We start from the raw sequence: 24,565 nt of genomic DNA on the forward strand, positions 1-24,565 counted from the left end.
ATGAATATGGGGCTCTCAACTGTTCTGACTACATCAAATAAATACAGACAGACCTGCTCTGAGGGTAAAGGAGCAGAAAAGGGGACCATACTTTGAGTATTTGCATTTGCAAGGAAAAGATGAAACACGAATGTTCCTCTAAAAAGCTATGTGAAACTGTAAGAAGGTCAAAGAAGAGGTTGTTCCTTGAAACTACATACGGGGATCAGGTCTGTGAAGGATATGCTGATATCCTTCAGTACAAGTTCTATCACCAGTATTCTGCCCAAACCAATATAAATTGACAGGAGGTCCTCAACCTCATGACTCACAGGCACAGGAAACAAGTTTAGGCTGCTAGATACACTCTACCGCTATTTACTTCAAAACAAAACTCACTTTCAGTAAGAAATATAATTTAAAAAAAAAAGATAGATTTTCTATATCAGAATGATTTTTCTACAAGTCTGATCAGTAATTCTCTGGAGTTACTCTAAGATAAAACATATTTATTGTCTTGATGATAAAATACTATGATTTTTTAATGATTCTATGAAATCACTTTCTAATCCACATAACTTACCTGACTTCTAGTTTCTCAATATCTTCTTCTTCCACCTGAAACTGGGACTTTTTGGTGTAACTGCTGGATCTGGTTACCTGCAAGTAAATTCCTCCTATTAACACACTTTTTACTGTCATATTATAAATGTCAAAAATCAAGGAAGACCCTGCCTCTAACACAGATAAATAATTACTGTTCCTTCTAAAAAGGAGAAAGGTCTATTGACCAAACTGCCTTTTGCCAGAAAGCAGGTGAAAAAACACAAGCAGTATGACATGACACTGGCAAAAATTTCTTTGGTTTTAGCATAAGCCCCAAGAAAGCATTAAAGTTAGTGCTGAAAGGTTTAAAGAAACAACAAATAAGAAGTCCACTCTTCTTGCCCTAGTTATAACACACTGACTGCATTCTCAATTTAATTCCAATAAATCATAAGTCATAAAGTTATCAGAGTGGTTTGGATCACATTTTTATCCTAATAACTTACTTCCTAAGAAATGACACTCAGTATCTTGAGCAGGTAACTGAGACACCATATGTTAATACTCTATACAAAATACAGTAAATTATAATACATTTGAGGCACATGTAACAGTTGTACTCCTTCCAGCTCTCAGTACAGTATGCTTAAATGAAAATACAGTTATTACCACGAAGACAAATCACATGAAAATTTAAACTCATAATTTATTGTAGGATAACTTCTATAAAATTAAATCAACTCCTAAATAATGACAATGTTAACTTTTTTTAAAATAAGATAAAACTTTTTTGGCTATAATCACTACATTACTTTAATAAAGACATAAGTTGTTTGGATTTTTTAACTCAATCTTCTTGAAAATATTTAACTAGAATTCCACAGGATAAATTAAAGCTGTCTCAGAACTACTCATGGCAACAGATGGCAACAGGTAATTCAAGATAATGAATTACCTTCACATATGTGCTTGTGAGGAAGTAATTTTTCACAGAGCAATTGAAGGGCAATGCTATTGTCTGGCAGACAGAAATTTAAGTATGTCATGCTCTTATATTTAAGAGGCCAGTAAAAGCTCTTCACTGAGGAGGGCTTTCTGTGTTAGGTACTGTCATGCAGCTTGCTTAAAAATATTTGAGGGATTGCATAAAATAGATAGACAGGCAGAACACCACACAAAAAGTTACCTCAAAATAAAATGTTTCGTTAAACTGCGGATTGCTTGTTTTCTTCTTTACTTTGGTCTTCTTTTGGTCATTCCTGTTCCAATATGGTAAAATTTTTACCATAGACAACTTAAACACACAATTATAAAGACATTCTATTGTCAAGAAGGACCCATTCATTTAAGTTAGAACATTTTTTGTTATTTTTAGAAATAGAGGAAAATCTTAAAATATAATTAATTCACAATATAATTTGAAGAGCTAAAATTTTAAATACTGTATCTAGTTAATTATGCATCTATCCAGCTCAAAGTTTGTATTTAATTTCACAAACAAGTAAAACTTACACACATCAATTAAAATATACCAACAATTTCTAGTGCATTTAAAATTTAAATTTCTTTACCACTGCCTGCAGTTTACAAGCTTCTCCTCATCTTGTTCAACTGCAATTTTTGTTTTTCCCACCCTCTTCTGTTGGGGAAATACCCACTACTTCTTTACAGATAAAGGCCTACACCCAAGACTGAAGGTTTTCTTTGAAAGCAATCACTGCCAGTGTTAGATACTGAGCAGTACAGGGTCAAACAAAACAACTGCTCCCCAACTTCCTTGTGGGTTGGTTTTTTTATTTTTAACTTTATAAGGTTTATAAAAGAATACAGGGGTTTTTTATTTAGCAAAGGCCTGTGATAGTATAAAAAGGCTTTTTAAAAGAAACACAAATATAAAATGTGGGGGGGGAAACAGATAAGGGAGAAGAACATATCAACTACCTGTTTTCAGGCATTGGCCATATAAATATTCCAGTCATGGTACATGAGTCATACACGCATGAGATTGGAAAATATTAACCAGGAATTTGTGTCAGATTTGCACATATAATCCCATACCAACAGGCCAAATATTTTGTGGGACCAACATTCTCCCACTTCCATCAATATCACAGGACTCAAACAACAATATATGTCAATTTGCCTTCTCTGGCAATCAGCCTCAGGCTTCCCCTACGGAAAATGGTCAAATCTGCCCAGTCCTCTCAAGGAAAACCCAACCAACCAAACCAAACCAAAAGACCCTATCAAAAAGAACCCCAAGTCAAACCTAAAAAATGTGATCATGTATTACCAAGGAAGAAAAAATGCCCCATGCAGGGCTTACTCAGGGACAATCCTTCCACAGTCTTTAAAACAACCAAGTTTGCTGTAAGACATTCTGGTGTTATGCTCACAATGGCAATTCCTCAGCACTGGAGAAGGGAGAGGGACTTAAGCTTCATGTGGCAAGAAAAGAAGCAACTGAAACTTAGCTTGTTTATAGGGCAGGGACTTGCAGATAGTGAATGTGTGGGATATGGGATTTTTCTTAAATGAAAAACCCCAACACCTATTCAGGATGACTGATCCAAAATAAGGAGACATTTAAACTCTGGGGCCTTTGAATGTAGCATCCTGCAGGTGTTCCAGAACCTTGGCTCTCTTGCTTCCCCCCAGTTGCTAAACATTTGCTGGAAAGAAACTCACACATTAAGAAAAACAAGAGAGGAAGGTAAGCAATTAACTGTATCATCCCATACAGGAATTTTACAAAAATTAACAGGAAGTACAGTGCAGAAATCAAGAAATCTAAGAAAGAACTGAGTGATAAGTGGTTCTTGACTAGTGCAGGCCAATCAGACAGACCAAACACCATCCCAACCTTGAGATTACGGTGGGGAAGGTGAAAGAACAGTATCAATGGAAGGTGTGATGTACGCACAAAAGCATTTTAAGATTTCTCTGTTTTAAAGATTTTGCTCAAAACCTACGACCTCCTTTTGCAATTTAAAATCACAGCATTTTATATTTATTAGTTCTACACTAAAATGTTACCTGGAAGGCCCCACAAGAGAGACTGTTGCATAAGGGTCACAATTCTGTCCGTTTATAAGAGGTAATCCATGGCACTCCTTTATGCTACAAGGAAAAGGCAAACAATAGATCAGTGAAGTAATATATCTGGCTTAAAAAAATAAAACCCAAACAACCCTTTCTTTTTAAACTTTTTTTAAGTCCTGCCTTTTTTACACACTGATATATACATTGATCCAACATGATGTATGTACCTGAAGTAGACCATAACTACAGCTCTCTGGATGGTAATTCAAAGTAATATTCAAGTGTATAGTCAAACTTAGGGGGTTCTGTGAGACCAAAGTCTTGGAACTGCTTGGATAAAAGACATTCCAGTATCACACATGCGTGACAAAATCCTAAGTAAAATGAACTGCTATATTAAGAGAAATTGCAGATTTCATTAACTCTTAAATTTGATTTTTCAAGGCCCACAAGAAGCTATCTGGCCTCATCCAAAGGCAGCAACTACATCTGGAAGGCATTAAAATGGATTCAAATGCTGAGAAATGCAAAGTCATACCCTGAAATATTATTTAAAATTAAGCATCCAAAACTATTAGCTTATAGTTCTAGCTCTACCTTTGAAATAGTGTTTAAGGTTTATTTTCAAATTCTTTTCACAATAGCTCATGTTCAGGGTTAAATGGCCCTTTTAAAAATACAGTTTTCTTCCATAATTCATACAGTAAGTGGTAAGGTGGTATTTAACAGGTACACAGCCACACTGTTCACCACTCCTGATGTAAAAGGGACAGGATGGTTGGTAACTGATGCTCATGGGGAAAGAAACACCTTTTCTGGACCTTTTCTGAAGGCTTGCAACCTTTTTGAATCACCACAGCAACAACACAGAACTGTGACAGCAAGCTGCCTAACCTTCAGATGCTGCCCACATATGAGCATTAAGTAAAAACAGCTGGAACAACAAAAGCAAAGCAGAAGAGGTAAATTCATAGAAACCAGACTTCAAGCAAAATGATACTCTAATGTAACCATGTACACTGTAGCATTAATTTATTAAGCCTGGAAACAGCCACCAGATTACAAAATTTCATAAACAGAACACAAAGGAGATCTGAATCTTATATTCCTGCTCTCTTTTAAATAATCTATTTTAAAAAAACATATTTCAAGAATTTAACTAAATTAATGAAAGTAAGTTTCAGTTGTCATAATTTGCCAGTTTGAATAAAATCCAAAACCTAGGTAACTTAAAGAGAAAACAGACTTCTCTAAGTTCATATAAACAATTAAGTAAGTGTTCCAATACTATAATGTGGGATCTACTTGTGCAGATCAAGTTAAAGTCACATAGCAGCAACAGCAGCTACACACACTGTTAAGTAAATGATTTCTGTACTGTAATGGTGCTGAAAGAGTAAGAGGAGCTGCAAACTCAAACTCAAGTGGGGAAAAAACAGACACTAACACTCCTGTGCTGACTCAAAACTCCACCCTCTTTGGAGTATGCACGATTATAAAACAGATGGTATTTTCCCCCCAAAAGTCCCTTTGTCTTAGCCAGTTCAGGGAACATTTAGTGCTGAACCACTGCACAATCATTTGTTATTTTTCTTCCAGTTATCAAGCACGTGGCCTTCAGCATTTCAATAATTTTTGAATCACAATGAACCCTACAGTGATTTCAAACCCACCATTTAAAAGGGTTCTTGAAACATCCAATTGTTTCATAAGCATTAATTGATTCCTCCTCCAACACACGTGAGGCACAGAAGAGTGGCGACAAAATTAAACTGTCTAGACTTTTCAGTCATTTGGGGGATCTGATTTGAGGCAGTTAGGACTTGATTCTTTCAGACTAATGGGCATTCTGTAGCACTGAACAGACTGTTTCGCAGCTCCTTGGGCTTTTCCATTTGAGGTGAGAGCAACTGAGTGTGCCTGTAAATGAGCCTCAACTTGAATCTCATAGGGAATTCATAGCAGATGGATCAGTCAAACTTATCTGAAGAAAACTGAACTGTTTTAACAAGAACAACACAATTTTTCTTCTTACAGTCTGTGTCATGTTCACCAAGCTCCTGGATTTCTCTAGCAAACAGATGTAAGTCTGTTGGACTTTTGGTTACAGGTTGTTCTGTTCTCCCCAGGTCTTCTTACAGCTTGACCACAACATATGCAAACTGAAGAAAAGCTTGTCTGTGATTTCTTGCAAGTTGAAAAACATTGTACTGACAACTACCCAGCCTTGCAGCAGAACCAGAATCTCTGGATTCATCATACAGATCTGTCACTTTGAACTGATTTCATGCTCCAGTCAGTCTCCCTGTGTGGGCAGCTCTGGCATTCCCTTTTCACCTCCTGCACAAGTCCCAGTTCTGTTGCCAGCAAGTGTGGTCTACCCAGCTTAGACAGCCTATCCTGGGCCAACATCTCCCCTGACCATCAACTCCTAATATTCACAAATCTTTCTCTTTCACACCTATCAGGCTCAAGAATTTGTTCCTGATCTATCTCACCTCCTCCCCTTCCATCTTTCACTCCAAGCTAGCCCGTCATACCCATCCCTTCACTCCAGGTCCTGCCTGGAGTCTGCTCTAGACGCAGTATCTGACAGCACAGCTGAGTCAACTGAGCTGAACCAACCTGGTGTTTCTGTTTACCAACCTTACACAAAGCTGTTTAGGTTTTGAGCCAGCTGTCAGTTTGGCAAACTGAGTTAACCTGGTCATGGAGGAGCTCTCACAAGCTCCAAAGGCAGTAAAAGGCAAGTAGCCAATAAGGGCAGGAAGCCATTAAATCAACTCAGCACCACCAAACCGGATTGTTACTCCCTCGGGACTGAGTACACGAGACTGAATCATTACAGATACTTTCCATCTGCTAAACAAACAGCCTCCAGTAAACATGTTTAAAAATTCTGAAGATGTTTTAAGTGGCTCAATTAGAGCAGACTTAACAGTAATGGAAAAGTGCAACCTCACTAAGTTTTCCAGCTAGCAAATTCCACCAGAATTCTGCCTTTCCTCACAGAATCAGTGCTTAGAACTGCTACCTCCTTAAACAGGAAAACAACTATCAAGAAATCCCATCAAAGGCAACAATAAAATGTTAAACACTTCGACCAATCAAAAAAAGAAGTAACAGTAAATATATAATCCCATTCTGACAACCATAATAAAAACATTTTTAACACATGGTAAATATTTCAGCTTTGAAAAATCATTTCATCTACCTAGGCTGGTACAACAATTTTCATTAAAAGGCATAAATGCATAGAGTTTGAAGAAGTAGACAGGAACTTAGAAGCATTCTATTTTATATTTTAAAGTACTGTATCTTTATGTAAAGTCTATGAAACAGCTAACAGAAGGACTTTTGTTCTTTTCTCAAACTACAGATCAGTTCCAGTACAGTATAAGATATACTTCAATTTCCATTAATTCTTGCCTTATGTCTCAGTAGTTTGTTGTGCAAGAGGAGTTTCATACGGGAAATGAGAGCCTTTCAGATACAACTGGCATACATTCAGCTCATAAGATGAAAATAAGTCCTTAAAAAGACACAGCCCATAGTAAACTTCCTCAACGATTGAGGGACTCTTAACTCAATCATTCAAATCAACTGAAGTTGTCCAAGGGCAAAAACTCACTAACTGCAACCATTAAGATATGTACATCTCAAAAAAAAATTGTTAGGTTCCCTAGAACAACTTCATTTGAGCAGATGAAGCATAAACTGTAACAAACTAACAGGTCAATTTAAGATAGCATGGTGTATAACTGATTTAGAAAAGTGTGTGCAAAGAAGTCAAAATCTAGTTGTAATAAACCATTTCTGGGCTAACAAGTATTCACACTGCAAACACACAAAACCGTCTCTCAGAGTTGAAGTGCTGTTAAACACACAGAAGGTAAGTACTACCATCCAATTGCCTAATTTGGCAAGAAACTGTTTGAGTATCATCTATTTCAGCAGCAGCAAATGTGCAAACAATGGTCATGCAAACTTGTTTTTACAGACTCCCAGAACAAATACCTGCAAACGTACATTTCTGAAATGTGTTACTATACATGCCATTGTGGTTTTGAAAAAAAGAGGCCACACTGAGTAAGCAGGTAATCTACTGCACTATCTTTTCCCCCTCCTCATTCACACATTAGAAAAGGAAACAATTAGTATAAGAGACAAAACAAGATTTTAATTCACAGTCTCTGATCTTAATCTCTATGGAACTCAACAGTAAGTTTGCAATTAATGCAAAAATTATGTGCAGAATCAGGGTTTAGCCCATCTAAGTGATCTCTAAGACAGTCCTTCAACCAAAGGAAGATTAACTATGCTTGCATGTCAAAAAAAGTGACTGGAATTAAGTTTTCAAATCAATCCTATCATAAAACCAATCTAGAAGACCAGCAAAAAAGGCTTCTACCTCTTTAAACCATGTTTACAGAATCAAAACAACAGGAATCCATCCCCTAGTCAGTTATTGCTTCGGTTCTGCCACAGACAAAAAGGTGACAGGACTCCAGGCAATCACAGCTCAGAATCACAGCCCTTGAATTACTTGCTATTGTGTGTGCGCTGAACATGATCTTTAATCTCCTGTTATGAAAGTTGTAGCTATAATTTTTCACCCGAACTTCTGGACTCTCAGGGAACACATGGTGGAAATCCATTAGCAACTTACCTATGCACAGAAGTCAGCACAAGTATCTAGAATTCTCTTATCCTACAAAGAAATTAACTGGTGAAGGTTCAAAAGTTTCCCATTCTCACTACATTGAGACACTATTAATTTGGATATGAAGTAAGACACCCGCAATTTTTTTCCTTCTTTAGCCAATACTTTTGCAGTTTAGGACAGATAAAGAAAAGTCAGGGACAGAAATATACATATGTGCCCACTCCTTGTCTTTCTTTTTACTCTATCCCAGCTCTGCTACTTCTTATCTTTCAGCTTTGTTACACGAGTTACTAACCCAGTGTCTTCTCAGGGCCTGGTAACTAGTGAAACGTAGCAGTAAGTGCATCACTTACTAATTATTATGGGAAATTTACAAAATAAATAGATTTTTTAAAAGTGTTAAATTTTTTATTTAATAATCCCACATGTATTTTCTGTAAGTTCCTCATGCTTTGAGATCAAATGGTCTCAAAAATGCCCTCAAATCCATTTCTATAATACTATATTCAGTGAGAGATTTATTTCTCATATTCTCACATGTAGATCCAAAATATGTACAGTGTATTACTATGCATCCAACTATTTCAAGGCTATCAAGCATGTGTGGTAAAATACTAATAAACATTTTTAGTTTAAGGAACTCTAATGCATTTCACAACCTCAGATGAAGACAAAAGCACTGATGTAACAGCGCAGTGTTTAACGCACAGTCCTCTCCCACATGTCAGTGAGTGAGTGAGTACAGCAATCAAAAGAGAACCCTGGTTTCCTTTTGATCAATTATCTCCGTCATAAAGACATCCTAAGAGAGGGCATGGTGAGTAAACCACTTCCTACTGAAATTTGCAACAGTAACTTTCTAAAGCAACTTTTCTTCATGGCGTGAAAAACCAAAGCATGTTTTTACAAGAAATAAAAATACTTTAAACTTAAAAATGCATGAACATACAAAGAAATAAATTTAAAAAAGGACATCTATCAGAAAGTTCAACTGAGAAAGTCATAAAGCTCCAGCCAACTTTTGGTGGTGAATAGTTCACGGGGAAAAAGCTGTTCTAATTCTGCTTTGTGCTGCAAGTGGGAAAAAATAAGAGTAGCACAACTCCCAACAAACCAAGCTGTTACCCACTATAAAAGCAGACACATTCACAATTATCTTTAAGTTATAAAGATTCCTTGATGTACAACAAGTTTCCATTTTATCTGAATTATCAGTCTGCAACAGCTGCTAAAGCATTACCAGTTTCACTGGCTTAGTTCTATCACAGAACCAGATTCCCCTTTCATATCAAGCAAGTTAGTGAACAGCAGAGACTACTTTGGGGGGTCCTGCTCCAACTAAACTAATCCTCTTGGTTTAGATAGTTGACTAAAACAGAAAGAACATAATCTTCACTTCATAATGCAAATTACATTACCAAAATTGACCGTGTAGTGGTCTCCCCCTACTCACTGAGTCTGATCTGAACATGACTGAACAAGTCACTACAAACAGAAGACCACACACCATTTCCTCTCCTCGCAGTTTCGCAATACAACCCATGCTTTCATCTAAATGCTCGAAGAAGATTTTAAAAAAACCTCTCACTCAAATAAATCTAAACTAATGAACAACGCAGAAAAGCAAAATTAAAGAATCTTACTACTTTTTGAGTTTTTAGTTTCCCCTTAGTCTTTATAACTCCCCTGTCTGCATCCTTTTCTTCACATGGCCTATCCCACAACCTGTCTGGAGACAAGCGCAGAAAAGCCTTTTTTCTGAACTGCAGTAAGGCTGGCTTGTTCCTGAACCTCATGCTGAGACACAAGAGAACACTGTCCATCTCCCTGATCTCCACAAGGTATTGGTTTGCACTGGTCTCTTCAGTGAAAGCAGTCAATCTCTGAGACGTGTAACATAGAGGGCTGTCAGACTTCCACAAATAAAGGATAGTATTAGTTTTTAGAGACCAGTATCCTCTAGTATGCCCTTATCAGATAAACTTTTTATGAGTGTCAAAACATTTTTGTACAGCTATATTTGCACTAGCTTTGTACCAATTTCTGTATTTAAATGTGTTGATTAATAGTGATAAAAAGAAACAGAATGTCCAGTACATGTGGAATTTTGGCCTTCTGTGACTAACGACTGCAACCTGTATATTCAGACTCCTTTGGGTCATTATCAAACGCAGCTCTAAAAGTAACAATACAGGAGTTACTATTTCCAGTATTTCTCAATCTTCGCTTTTGCTTTAATACCGGTAAAATTTGTCTTTTTGAAATAACACATATCAAAAATTAATTGTTTCTATGATGCTCTTTGACACACTTTAACATCTTTACACTTTGGAGTCAAAATTAAGTTTGGCAATGAAAGCTGGTGACATTGTTGCTAAGAAGTTTTCCTGAAATGTGGCTGCTCCAGAACCACAACTCCTATACTTTTTTTTTTCTGTTAACATTCCTTATCATGGTTAACCACGAGAAACTAATTCTGAAGCAAAACTAGGAGTGGATTTTCACATATCAACCCAAAATATTACTACTGAAAAAGTAATTTCTGTTCCCAACACCACCAGCAGCAGCTCAGTTCTGTCAGTAATAGCAGTACTACAAGTTCTGGCCGTCAGCTACACTGGACATTCCCAGCTTTCTCACCAGACCCAATTCAGCTGGAATTACAAGACACTAATCCTAACAGTCCTAATAAAAGCGAGTGCTTTAGCAGCAACAGAGATGAGCAGGTGAAAAGCTTCTGCAGGAGTTCCCTAAGCATATACCCATTCCCTCATAAGGCAGGCTCCAGGGAAAGTCATATAAAAATGCTATTGGTACAGGTTGTGCAGACATCCAGTAACAAGAGAGAAAAATCACATAATGTTCTAACAAACAAACAAACAAATATTAAAGAATTGATGTATTTTCTTACTGTACTACTAGTTGCTGGCACACAGATCCATTATCTGTTATCAGTTCATTCAGTTTTAATTCAAGGTGAACTTTTCCCTGAAAAAAAAACCAAGAGAGAAACACAAATAGTTTTAAAAGGTCTTCTTTTAAAAGTAGGAATTAGAACAGTAATATAGTTTACAGATAGAAGTTATTTAATGTATTTCCAACATAACCACTTTAAAAAAATACCTCATCTAAAGCACATATCCTGCAAGTAGGGTATGATGGATACACTTGAACTTTGAGATAATGATACAGAGAAACATTACCTCCAACTGCAGACAGAACAGGAATTGGTCAAGCCTCCACAAATTTAACATACACAAGTATTTCATCAGCATGAGGAAGTATCAAGAGTAAGTGTCTCTCTCAGCTATTTTGTCTTAATCATAGAATGAACAATCCTTGCACAGACAGCAGATTTATGGACATTTCAGGAGAAAGTTCTAAAACGACCTTGGACTCTGAAGGTGGTTGGGCATATCTAGAAAAGTAGAATAGTGTGCAGGAGCCATAACCAGCAGCATTTAACATCCAGCTGTGAAATCCTGTCCATCACACCAGACTGAAAATCATTTAGAAATCTATTGTGCACCCCATTGCAGCTTTTAACTATCTCATGAAGGTTGCTGATTTACTCATGAAATAGCAAACACAGTCAAAGCAGAGGAAAAGGTGGCAATAGGTGCTAAACCCGGTTTCCTCATTTTCTTCCTCTCTATATGGTAGGATATATTAAGAAAAACGATCCATAAATGATGGCACACCATGGATTAACTTCAGAACTCAGCAAGGGCCAACCTACTGTACCATGTCAATACAAGGTTTCAAAAACTTCAAACCATGATATGCAACTTTCTTGGGATGACCAAAATTTGGTATCTTAACCTTACTCCAAACAGCTACCGCCTGAACAACACCTGCTACTCCTTTCAGTGCCTGGCTATTTGTGCTGCTTTTCACATCTAAGACAATCAGACACTGACAGCATCTTTCCTCTAACAGTGTTCTCCTTAGTATTCTTAGAATTTGTCTATTTGCTAAATGGAGCATCAGATGATACTGGTCTGCCCACAGTCAAAATTCTCAGGGAAGGGATCCGGAAGGTGATTTTCAAGTGTGGCAAAGGCAGCAAGTCATAATCTGAACTGTAGCTTTGCTGTACAACACTGAAATGGAATTAAAACCCTGAGCTGACCTTGCACACATTTCTACAGCAGTTATGTTTTGACATAGAACTGAAATGTTGTTATTGTAAATCCCCTGGGGCAAAGGCTGCGTTTCCCTCTCTGTACGTCACAAGGGAGGAGAAGTGAAGCTTCTTTTACAAGGCAGTTCTAAACGTAACTGTTTTGGGATGCCTGCCAAGTGTTTTGCAAACTGTTACTACATGGATTGGAACACAGGTACGTTAAGAAAGTATTTGTCAAGCAGGGAAACTCCATTACAAAAATAGATTTACAGGACACTGATGCATGCCAACAGCCTTACAAGGTAAAGTTTTTGAATGATAAATGAAAAAACATTAGTAGTACTTACTGTAATAGCTGACTTAATTAGTTTTAGGAAACAAATCCTGTGAATGTCCTAAACATCTTTCTTTTGCTTTAAAAAACAAAACCCACAAATTGTGTTCTATACTGAACAGTAGCACTAAAACAGCATCTTACTGCTCCTGAAAACTATCTGTGGATGTAGTTTGTTCAAAACCCACTACCATGATGACTACTTTAACGTGGCTCTAAGTAAGTATTTCCCCAACAAGCACAGAGAGTTTTGGGTACATTTCTGTTTTGTTTGTTGAGAGCAGCGTGATGGTTTCCTAAAGTGGTTGATCTGCAGATCTATATCAGAACTTCTGACATAACACGCAACCCGGTTTGAAAGGTGGCTGTACAGATGGGGTTTAGTTCAAAACAGAGAAATCAGCCATCCTTATACACTAAATAAACAAACAGTGCACTTCAAGGGAATGCACTTTTCATCTGTAAATCTCAGGGTTGTTCAGAGGCAGGTAGGTACCATTTTAACTTTACAAATGGACTTAACAATCGATTTTCAAACAGTGATCAGAGGAAGACAGAGTTCATTACTTCAGTAATTATAAATCCTATCAATTTTAAGAAAGAGAAAAGTGAATGTTAAAGATACCTTGAAAAACCTTAGAAGTGTGTGAAAGACTTTGATCTTATCAATGTATTTTGCAAGTATAGATCAAATCCCTATAAATATTTCTTGAATTACAAAGATCAAGGGCATGTTTAACCATATGACCCCATTTCAAAACAGATAAATTAAGATTTTATAAATAAAAAAGGGAGCAGAGCAGATGCTTTCTAAAATCTAAGTAATTTTTACATACTTTCAATGGCTGGGGAGAGGCCACTCTCCTTCCATACACACTTGAAAGGAAACACCTATAATCCTTCTTTCATTACAAACTGATACTAACTCAAGCACACAGTGCTTTTACTCTGCTGAACTTTTAATCACCTCCACTTCAGATTAGCTGTGATCCAGAATAGAAAACAACTGGTCTACAGCTCCTGCAGTAGGACTGAATTGTGACTCTTGCGAAGTCCTAAATTTATTACGAGTAAGGTGGTTTTGGAAAATGGCTGGTCTGTTTCTTTTTCCACTGCCCCAATTCAGTTTTGTTTTGTAAGGATCAGCAAGTTTAATTCTTGGTAATTCCAAAGAAGACATAACATTTAACATACTTCTAAGCCTTTCTAGAAACTATCAAAGGTAATAAAAAAACTCAAATGTCTTTGCTGTGACGCTTTAATTTGTCCTACTAAGGTAGAACTGACAATTTCTCATCCAGGCTACAAGACCTGATGAACTACATCTACAACCTGTGTACCACAACACTCATACGTACCTCCACCACTAAGGTATCTGCTACACAGGCTGCTAATGATACCAAAGTTAACACAAAAAGAATAGATGATTGGTACATAAAAGCACAGTTTTCTTGAAACAAATGCAAGGAAAAAACCACCCCAAACCAAAACAACAACCCCTCAACCAAGCAACTGCAAAGTGCCCTGAGTATAATTATGGAACACAAAATACTTCTACATTATTCTATTGCCTTGCATCCATCGTAAATCCTGGAAAATACCCACCTGGAGGGGACCAGAGGAACAAAACAATCAATTACATGCCATGAGGAGAAGAAATATTTTGTTTTCCTCCAAACTGTGATTTAGCTCTATAAACGTTCATGCACTTTTTCTGCACATGTACTGTGTGAAAGCCTGCTACTTTCAGCCACGTCTGACCAACAGTCTTGGACATCTCCTAGGAATACATTTCAGTACTGGATGGCACATCCAAACCAACAAGATTTCAGCCAAATGTGGCAGATGGGAACCGGTCTCAGCTCTCCTCTTAAAAATTTTATGCAAAAATAAATCAGGACAGTGGAGAAACCTACCCAAATGCTCTAACTCAAGGAAAGATAGACATGAGGAATGCACAACTCAGTAGAAAAGGTCATCTTTTAATGGAAGTGTCATGCAGGACAGTGCTTTACACATGTCCCAGCCACGGAAAAGTATCATTAAGAGCTTACGTTCTGCTGTGAGCAACAAAGCCATGGAAAATTAAAAACTTTTTATTTCCAATATGTAAGAAAACACTAAACTCTATTAATGGAATATTACAATTGAATTTTCACATCCATTTTTATGACAGAAAAAAACAGCAACCATGACAATGTGTAATTCAAAGCACAAACCGCCTTTCAGTTTATATCTGGAAAGTACTCTCTAGAATATTCAGATTATATGGAAGAATCGGAAGAAGAATGAGAAAAGCTGCAGCTGGACAAGATGATTTGTAGGTCTCTTCCAAATGAACTCCTCTATTCCACCCTATCTGAACTGAACGAGGACTGATTTTCAATAAATAAGAGAAAGTTGTATTCAGACATTTTGAAAATCTGTCTTCATGTAAAGCAACCATATGCCTTCCTATATACCCAACAGCTGCAGGCTAAACTTACAGTTCATAGATGAATAATCCTGGAAAATAATGAGAATTCTGTGCTCATTCACTTCTTGTAGAAGTAGACAGGGTTGTCACTGCCCAGAGGGACTTTCAGGTTACCAGCAAATTATAAACACTGACAAGTCAAAGACTTTTGCCCTCAGGTAAACCTGAAAAAAAACTATTAAAATCTAATAGTTTATCACAGCAACAAGGCTAAGAGATTCTCAAGAATACTATTTTGCTCTTGAAACCAAAAAGAGAACTGCTACAAGTTCTAGAGTCATCTCATTACTAGGACAACCCTGTCCAAAGAATTTGAACCACAGACCAAAATACAACTCTGAAGTGCAAGTTATTCGATACTGAGTGCAAAAAGTATTTCAAGATAAGATAAATGAGCACAGTACAAGTACCTTCAAGTTTCAGAGACCAACCATTTCATGTCACATAATCAGTCACTGTTTCAGTTCACATCAAAAATGACAAAAGAAAAAATTATTCAGGAGTTTCATAAATCATTCACCAGTCTCAAGTACATGGCTCCTCTTGCAAGCATTTTAGACACCAAAATACCGTTAAGGTTCTTCCCAAACAGTTGTTTTTAAGTACCACCAGGAACAACACAGCCAGCTTAGAAGTGTAGAATATGCATTATTCTCTAACCAAACTGAAAGACTCAACTGCCTCATGAGAATTAGATGCTAAGCCTTATCTCCTACAGCTCAATACAAATTTCTACCATCACATGCCCTTATGTGTATTTAACTCTGAAAATGCAATTTAGTAGTTACCTGAACCTCTGAATTAGAATCAACAGGTTGAAGCATAAACCAGTTCTCTTTTCCCGTGTAGTTGCATAAATCTTCTTTTTTGATTGACACCTTTCCTAAGGGAGGGAGAGATAAGCATAAATATCACTTTCATCTGAATAGAACAAATATTTAAATAGGTTTGAAGTTCGATCTTTCCTAAACTCTCTTTCTTTTAGGCTTTTTTTTAAGCTTATGATGTGATATAAAAAAACATGGAAACAAAGAATATCATGGATAAGTAAAGCAGAAAAATAATTTATATAAAGCTTGATGACGTTAATTACCATTTGTTATCTTGGATCTCACTAATAAGATGATGAAGTAAAATAAAGAACACACTGGAGGCTGGAAATAAAATAACAGATTTGAGAGAACAGAAACGGTGTTGAAGAATGTTTAAACAGGAAACTGAAGTAGATGCCTTCTACTTTTCTGATTGCTATTTGGAAAGCTGTTATTATACCAAATTATCTGGTATCCTGGTGCAAATTATTTCCTTCCTCAATTCAAGTAATGTGAAGCTTCTTCCACAGCAGACTGTTAGAGCTTTATAGCAACTATATCCAAACATCAGCTGCAATAAAGCCATTATACAGTGGGAGAGAAAAAAATCCAGCTCCTGTAATTTTTCACCTAAGCTACATAAGTTGCTGCAAAATGCTTTGTAAGTCACTAAGTCACAGGTTGCACTGACAGGGAAAAAAATTATCTATAAATAGTTTTAAGAATTATTCCACAATTGTAATTATTGTGGAATTATTCCACAATTCATTCTTTAAAGATCTACCAGTAGTAACAATTATTCAAATATTCCAATGAAGCAGAAGTGGAGAAGAAACAAGTAGAATTACAAAAAGAAAATCATATTGAGACCATAATAAGATAATAAAATGTCCTACTAGCCTAAAAAATAAACATATTTTATTATAGCAGAATAAAGCAAGGAAACAAAATCCTGATTTTCAAAATTTAAAGAAACATTTAAGTGCACTATACACAGTGTTTTGAAAAATGCATCACCAATAATTGTATCCCTAATCCTACAGATAATGCTACTGAAAATGACCAAGTGTTATGCAAGATGTAGACAGCACCTCCCAGACACTCACCAATACGCAGGTCTTTCTGCAAAACACTTTTATCATAAATGTAGAAGGATAACCACTGGAATGTTCTTGGAATCTCAAAGTAAAACTCTTCCCCAAAATAAGGGCTGAAAAGGAAGACTCAAAGTTAAAACAGAAAAACACCTTATGCCATTTATATCGAAGATGTACATTAAAATGCTGCATTTTTACTGCTGTCCCAGACTGTAGCACTACACTCACCTGCCAAAGCCATTCCCAGCCATTTCATTACAAGAACACACAGTACCACTGCAATGCTGCAATGCCTCAGGTATGCACAAGAAAGGAAGAATTCAGAGCACACACAGAGAAAGTGTTGTCTCCTCTGCAACTTCTATTTTATTTTTCTGTCCTGAAATTATTCTAGTCAGTTCTCTACCCATCTCAGATGACTTCCTGAGACACTCACAGGTTAAATAACACTAAAACACAATTTTTTTAACTACTGCAGTAACTGACATTTGCTTAGCTCTGACTTCCATGTCAAACTTGCTGCTCAAAGATTCAGACTTGTGGAAGGAAGCCCTAAGCATTAGAAGCCATAAAACAGAACAGTAAAAAAGAGAATGTTAATTTCAAATACACACGTTCTCCCTCACACTGAAATGGTCACCACACTTCTGCATCTAGTGAATTCAGTATAATGTTTACAGTTCACCCTAGTTGGTGCCATTTGCATGTCCCTCTACAGAAAAGATTCTGGGTTCCTCTATGTTACACATCTTTCATACAACGTGTTGGTACCTTCACTCACGGAATTTATATTCCCACTAAACTTAAGGAGTACTTATTGATGGAATCAGAGCCAGCAGTCAGAACACTGTTTCAAGACTGAACAAAACCACAGTGCTGCTTGTGTCACTGCAAGTGGTGAGTTCTGAAAGTCAAGTGCATCCACAAACAAAACTGCTATTTTAGAACAACTGAATTCTTAAAAGCCTTAATAGTTTCAATTCCAATGTATTAACATCACCAGGGAAAGGTGTTCAGGTTCATGAAACTAATTTTATGCAGTAAAGTACTGTGATGACAGTTATACCACATCCAGAAACAAAGGTTGGGAGTTTTTTTGTCTCCCAGTAAAGTACCATTCTGACACTGTTGTATTACTAAACTAATACAAATACACTTATTTTTGGAACAAGCAGTTCACATTATTACCTACTCAAAGGATATCAGGAAAAACAGGCCACCATCCCTGCTCTCTTCCCTCCAAAATAATCACAGAAAAAGAAAACACCATCCAATGCTTAAGGACAATGGTTCATTAAAAAAGTTAAAAAGAAAAGCTTTAACTAAGTTAGTTTAAACTAACTTAAAAAACTTAAAAACTTCTGGGAAAGAACACAGTTGAAAAATTCAGTAATGCAAATGTCTAGGATAGATGTTTAGAAACAAGAGCTTTAACTGCAGGAATTCATGATAAGGAATTTCACAAGTGAAAATGTTCCTTTCGTTCAAACACAAACCTTTTACCACAGGCTTCAAAATAGGCAAATCAGTATCAGCCTTTGCACTACACTGAGAAATAACGTAAGAATTATCAGTTGAAAACTTCACTTGCAGTTTTTCAGCTACCCATTTTCCCCTCCTTTATTAATAATTTCAAAGCCAACCAATTCTGCTTTGATTTCAAGGGTCAGGTTCTTCTGCTCAGCACCATGACTGAAGGCATAAACTCATGAGCATTACCTTTAGCAGCAGTGCAGCCCTAAACAGCCTCGATTTCCTTATTACCATCACTGCTCATTTTAATTGTATTGACACAGTAACTCAGACCAAAAAATGATGAAACAAAGGCTCATTTTAAACTTAGGTCAGTTCCACATTATGGTTTCCCCACCAGCTATACAAATAATAGTTGCAGCAGAACAAACAGAGAGACACTACAGCGGAAAGAGGGAACAGTGGGAGAATGAGCTGGCACTGCTGCCAAGGGAAACTGCTCCTGGCTCAGCTTCAGTCAGACATCCTCAGACGAACACCAGACTGCACATCAACCACTGCCCATCACCAAGGGTTAAGTCCTTATTCTTGATGGATCTATGTGCCTCCAATTATAATTAGTCTGGGATGAAGACTATCAGCAGAGACTTCCAAAAAACATTTTACCACCTGTATCTTATGGCTGAAGAGAGTAAACTTCACAACTACACATATCCCCCCTCCAGCCACCAATTAATGAAATGAAAAACCATTAACAATCACTATTATTATTTTGACTTCAACATTACACAAAGCCTCAGAGGCTGCAAGCAAGAGCAGGTCGACAGTATGAACATAAGCAGAAGGTAACACAGTTTTATTCGTGTTGATACATTTTCCTTAGCCAAATTAACACCACTGCTTTATGAATCAGCTGTTGATTATTCTTTAGCAAAGTATGAGGCAGAGGGAGAGACTTTAAGGTAGAGAATCCAAAGGATTAATAAAGAAATTCTTAGGTGGATACAGAACTGGTTGACTGGGTACAATATAGGTTAAACCAATGAGGAATAATTAAAATGGAGAACTTACTCATCCTGTTCCTCAGGGATTCAGTCAGTTTAGTACTTTCATTTGTGACTTTGATGCAAGAACTTTAAAGAGTGTGACGGATACAAAATTAGAAGATAGTGCTAATTCAAAGGAAGACCAGACTGTCATACAGGAAGAACTGGATTACAGTAATACAGGAGATTAAATTTCAGTGTGTGACACACTCCTCTGCTCTTCCCTTCTTTGCTGCATTAAGGCAGTTCTGTGACAGGAACTGACCAATGCCCCACGATCTGTCAGTTGATGAAAGCAATGGTTACATCAACAAGAGAATTCATTTGTGCTAAAATCTGGTATAATCTTGCACCGCCACAAAGTTCAGTTGGAAAAAAAAGAAACTGAATTTAGTTTAAATAAAAAAAAAAAAAAGGAAAAAAAAAGGACACATACATACCATAACTCCCCCCTCCCCCCAATTCCGCATATTTGACCACAGACATTTGAGGAGGCTCACGGATGTTTTTTAAACTTTCCAACAGAAAAAAATTCTCTTTCTTCAGAACACACAGAAATCCCACACCATGTCAGGAAATATTTCTTGAGTCATTAGCCAAAATATCCCTCTTTCACTTCAGTATTAATGCCTGTTTTTCTAACTTTGGAAAGTCATTTATTTTACATCTGCACTCTAACAACTCTCCCAGTGCTAATGGAAGCTCAAATCCATTTGCACGTTTTAAAAAAAATACACTTCTTGATAGTTTCCAATCACTGTAGCCAAAACTAATTTTGATTCAATTGATAATTACTTCCACAGATGTTTAACTAGCGGATATTCATAGACTAAAATTTAGATTACAGCTTGTATAAATTTGCAATTCATAATACAGTGACAGACTCTGAATTATGTAAGAAAAAGCAAGCAAATAATATAAAACAAAACTATGAAATTCAAAGTTGTATCTATGACTAAAATCATACTGTACTACACCTTACTGAAAAGCAATTTATAAAGTTTTCAGACTAATAAGAGATTGGAGCTTTCATCTCCTGTTCCTCCTCTAGGTTAGTACAGTATTCTAGTTTAACACAGCAATAAGCACCAAGATGCTGTAATTACTGCATACACACCAGCAATCAAGTGTAAACCTCCAGCTCTGGCTGCTGCTAACAGAGGATGAGTTATTTTATTACATTTCACCAGTTCATTTGGAACCCAACTTGTGCTGTGAATCCAACTGAAAAATTCTCAATTTGAGAGGGAGGAGGCATGAGTGTTATTTGAGGCCTTTCTCTCCCCAACTGTGTTTTGCTATAGTGAGTTTTCTTCTTCATTTCCTCTGTAAAGTACTAACATCATTGTTCTCAAGTTTCAGTTTTAAAACTTCAATACTATTAAAAAAAAATTGGATGAATCTAAGGTGTTCTATCAAATGTTTTACTGTGCAACTAATACTTCTTTTATTATCGGGTGATGCAAGTATATAAATTTAACAGTTCTTAAACGGAACACAATAAAAATGTCTGCCAAAACATCATGTTTAACAGGTCTTGTTTCTAAGCATGGCAGTAACTTTTAGGGTTTATATGATTAAAATATCAAAAATTGGACAGCAAAGTCTTTCTTTTTCAAAGATATGCTGGGTTGGGGGTTTTTTTGCTCATCAAACTACTGTCTATTTTAAGGTGAAATGTTTTCTCCTTTATCAGTACAGTCTCTTTAACATTATTCTCTGAAGGATTACTCAGTTGAGTTTGTTTGGTAGTCAATCTCAACTGCAGACAGGAAAATTCTGAAAATTTTATGCATCTGACTACAGCAATTACAGATCAGGAAAAAAGCAAGTGCCACATATTTGCTTTTCATGCAGAAGCATAAGGAGGTTCTGAAAAAGTAAAACTCCCTATTTAAGTTTGCCATGTGAACAATATGCTGTTCCTCACCTGGAAACATCTGGAGAGACAGCTCAAAGAACAAACACCTACAACAAAACCCCTGGAAACAGGAATTAGGAAAACTTGCAAAAGTTTGAGCAGACTTTCTGGGTTTTAAGAGGAAGGTTTAATGTCACCTCTAGATAACTGAAGCTGTCACTCAGATATTCTGAACAATGCAGCTGCAGTGATGCTTCAGTATGAGCCTCAGTGCACTTCAGTTTTGAGGTATAAAAGCACCTACATCCCTGCAGCTTTGTTAGCATGACTTTTTTGTTTGATTGTTTTTAAGGCTGTAAGACAGCAGCAGAATCTACAGGTCAGTGCTGCTCAGGGAGGCAGAGCAAACCACTCTCTGTGGGTACTGGTTACAGTTCCCAGAAGAATTTCAAGAAAGAATGAGGCCTATTCAGGGGGACATCCCACAGCATAGAAAACTCTCATATATGGAAAAGTTCCGGTCCCTTCATTCTAGAAACAGGTTTTACCAGAAAGACACTAAGAGCAGAATTCCACCAATACAGTCCAACTGCACGCCAGAAGTAGGAAATGACATAGAGAGCAAGTATAAAGCAGATTTCTTTCCCTTGAAAACAAGCTGGTAAGAAAAAGAACATTATGATGCCTGATGGAACAGAATAAAGTACCAGCATTTCAGCATGTTCCATTTTAAAAGCACCACTCTACTCACAAGCCTCAATTCTGTCTTCTTTCAACTACTCTTATGATTTACACATTGCTGTAACATCTGAGTAGTTGCCACAAGTCAGGTCTCATTTTAAAGAGGTACAAGCAGAAGCACATCCACATCTTGTTTTTATTCAGAACTCAGGCAGTCTTGCTTAGCATATCCATTTAAAAATTGAGCTTACCTTAAAGATTTTTCAACTACTTGTGTACGAAAAACTTCTTCTTGGTCCAAGTTTATGGTACAGAAAAAATCTCTCATTTTGTTGGGTACTAAGTGTTTGGCATCATCTGTAAATAAAAAAAAATTACTGCAAATACTGAAGGGGGAAAACCTGCAAAATATTAAGTACAATAATTTTACAGTTTTAATGTGTCCAAAATTAAAGTTTCCATTCAGTTAGCACATGCATTTCCATATAAATTTTCAATTCATAAGCTCCAAGAGGGCACAGCAATTGCTACATCCAGCTTCACGTGGAATGAGAGTCGACAGGACGAGACACACACTGACTCACAAGCACCACTTCCTGCAGCACCTGCACTTTCCCTTGAGAGGTCTCATCTCGGTCTTGACCCTGCACAGCTTGCTAAATCCCAGCAGCCTGAGGTGATGTGGCATTAGGTCATAACACCAAGACATGATCTGGCTGAGCTACTATTGACTTGGTATTTTCTCTGCAAACACTTTGGCTAAAAGAAGTTGATTAATAAGAACTTGCCCATCAAATCGCTGTTTCATTTGCCACAATGAGTAGCAGATTTTAAGTTGGCTGAGCCTTTGAAAATACACCAGTCATGAGTACTGTTTTACTTTTTCCTAACTGTCTGGTCTAGTAGAAGGGGGAAATAATCACCTCCTGACTCATTGTAATATAGATAAGAACAAGCAGAAAAGGAAGTTTCTAATGAGAAAGAAAGACTGTCAACACAAGAATACAAAGATTTGTTGGGTATTCAGGCTAGGCCAGTGCAATAACAGGCTGGACATAAGGCAGCCCTTTCTGGAAATGGTTGCTCCTAAGCAGTCACAGCTAAAACCAGTTCCCAGTGTTCAAACTGGAAAGCTCTTCTGAGATCTGAATGCCACAGATGTCTACATCAAGTTATGGCAACACTGTCCTTCAGCTAAACAGTTATTTCCCCCCCAGATATTTCCTTCCCCTCTGAATGTTTTTGAAGACAGCAAACAGACACTTCTCAGCTTTTATTCTGCTAAAAACCTACAAGCTTTTCTGGAACTCTCTCCTGGGAGAGGCTCCTAATTGGTGAGCAGTTGCTCTCTGTCCCTGTTCCACTTTGCTGTCTAAACCACAGGCAACCAGAACTGTGTTACTCTGCATTAGGTGTGAGCCAGGACCTTTCACATCCTTGCCTGCTACTGGAAATACTTCTCCCAACAAAATATGGAATCAGCATTATCTATTTATATAAGACATTAAAAAGTAACAGGATGAAAACTATGTCAAAGTATTGAATTTTAATAACTTGCCGTGTCTGAATAACAAATGACCTTTCAGAAATCAGTCTGAAACTAGATCTGAAATGTCACACATTTCTTTTTTAAAAAAATGCAGATATGAAGTACAGTGGAGTAAGTTGTATTGCTATGCTGTTAAGATGTAAAATCAGAGTTCTGTTTTTTCTCTTCCCCACAGTCCTTTTTTGTGTGTATGTGTTAAATGGTTAATTTCAGTTAAATTATTACAGTCTTGAAAAGTTAAGTAAGTAATGTCCAGCATTGCAAGGGCCACCTCAACTATATCAGAGCAGAGAACATGACAGTTTAACAGGAACAGAGACTGAATCTCATGCATGATGTTTTCCAAGTCAGGGATATGTACACTGATGGAAAGCATGAACAGATGCTTAAGGAACTTCCACAGTTAAAACTTGTGCTCTCAGAAGCATCAATGAGCTTTTCATCAACTTGGGTGTGGGAGAGGAGGAAGTATACGTAAAATTTTTGAACACTACACTTAATGTTGACAGATTGACAGACATGAACAGAACCTGTTCTTAATGCCATTAGACTCCAAAAAGGGACTAAACTCAAAGTTACCCTCAAGTGAGATATTGCAGAAGAACAGAGAGAAGCATCAGATTGAACATTGCCTTAAAATTTGGTGAACTGGCTTTTTTTAAAGCTATTTTAATAAAACATATGAAATACAAAAATCAAGTAATGAAAAAGGCTGGTAAACCCTAGAGAGCTCCTGACGCCCTAAGTTTGTAATTAATAAGCATGAACTATGTGTCAGCTTCCCGGTTAAGAATCTTTATTTCTTAGTTAACACCCTGTAACTTCACCATCCTATTTTCACATATAATATTTAAGATATAACATTATTTAATCATCA

General features: G+C 36.9%; 1 protein-coding gene across 7 annotated transcripts in view; it reads right to left on the reverse strand.

The window, feature by feature from the left end:
- Window positions 1-24,565, reverse strand: part of RASA2 (RAS p21 protein activator 2) — a 51,427-nt gene that overhangs the window by 22,890 nt on the left and 3,972 nt on the right. For 5 of the 7 annotated variants that reach the window (XM_027650626.1, XM_027650622.1, XM_027650624.1 and 2 more), the window contains exons 2-8: window positions 22,391-22,496; window positions 17,088-17,191; window positions 15,958-16,052; window positions 11,145-11,221; window positions 3,562-3,645; window positions 1,712-1,784; window positions 563-639 (exon numbers count right to left, since the gene is read on the reverse strand). In XM_027650626.1, coding sequence (XP_027506427.1) covers window positions 563-639; window positions 1,712-1,784; window positions 3,562-3,645; window positions 11,145-11,221; window positions 15,958-16,052; window positions 17,088-17,191; window positions 22,391-22,496 — 616 coding nt within the window. Of the gene's footprint in view, window positions 1-562; window positions 640-1,711; window positions 1,785-3,561; window positions 3,646-11,144; window positions 11,222-15,957; window positions 16,053-17,087; window positions 17,192-22,390; window positions 22,497-24,565 lie in introns of those variants that run through there. The other 2 variants (XM_027650627.1, XM_027650628.1) reach the window with 1 other exon arrangement.

This window comes from Corapipo altera, unplaced genomic scaffold (assembly GCF_003945725.1).
Source record: "Corapipo altera isolate COAL_440 unplaced genomic scaffold, ASM394572v1 54, whole genome shotgun sequence".
NCBI classification, from domain to species: domain Eukaryota; kingdom Metazoa; phylum Chordata; class Aves; order Passeriformes; family Pipridae; genus Corapipo; species Corapipo altera.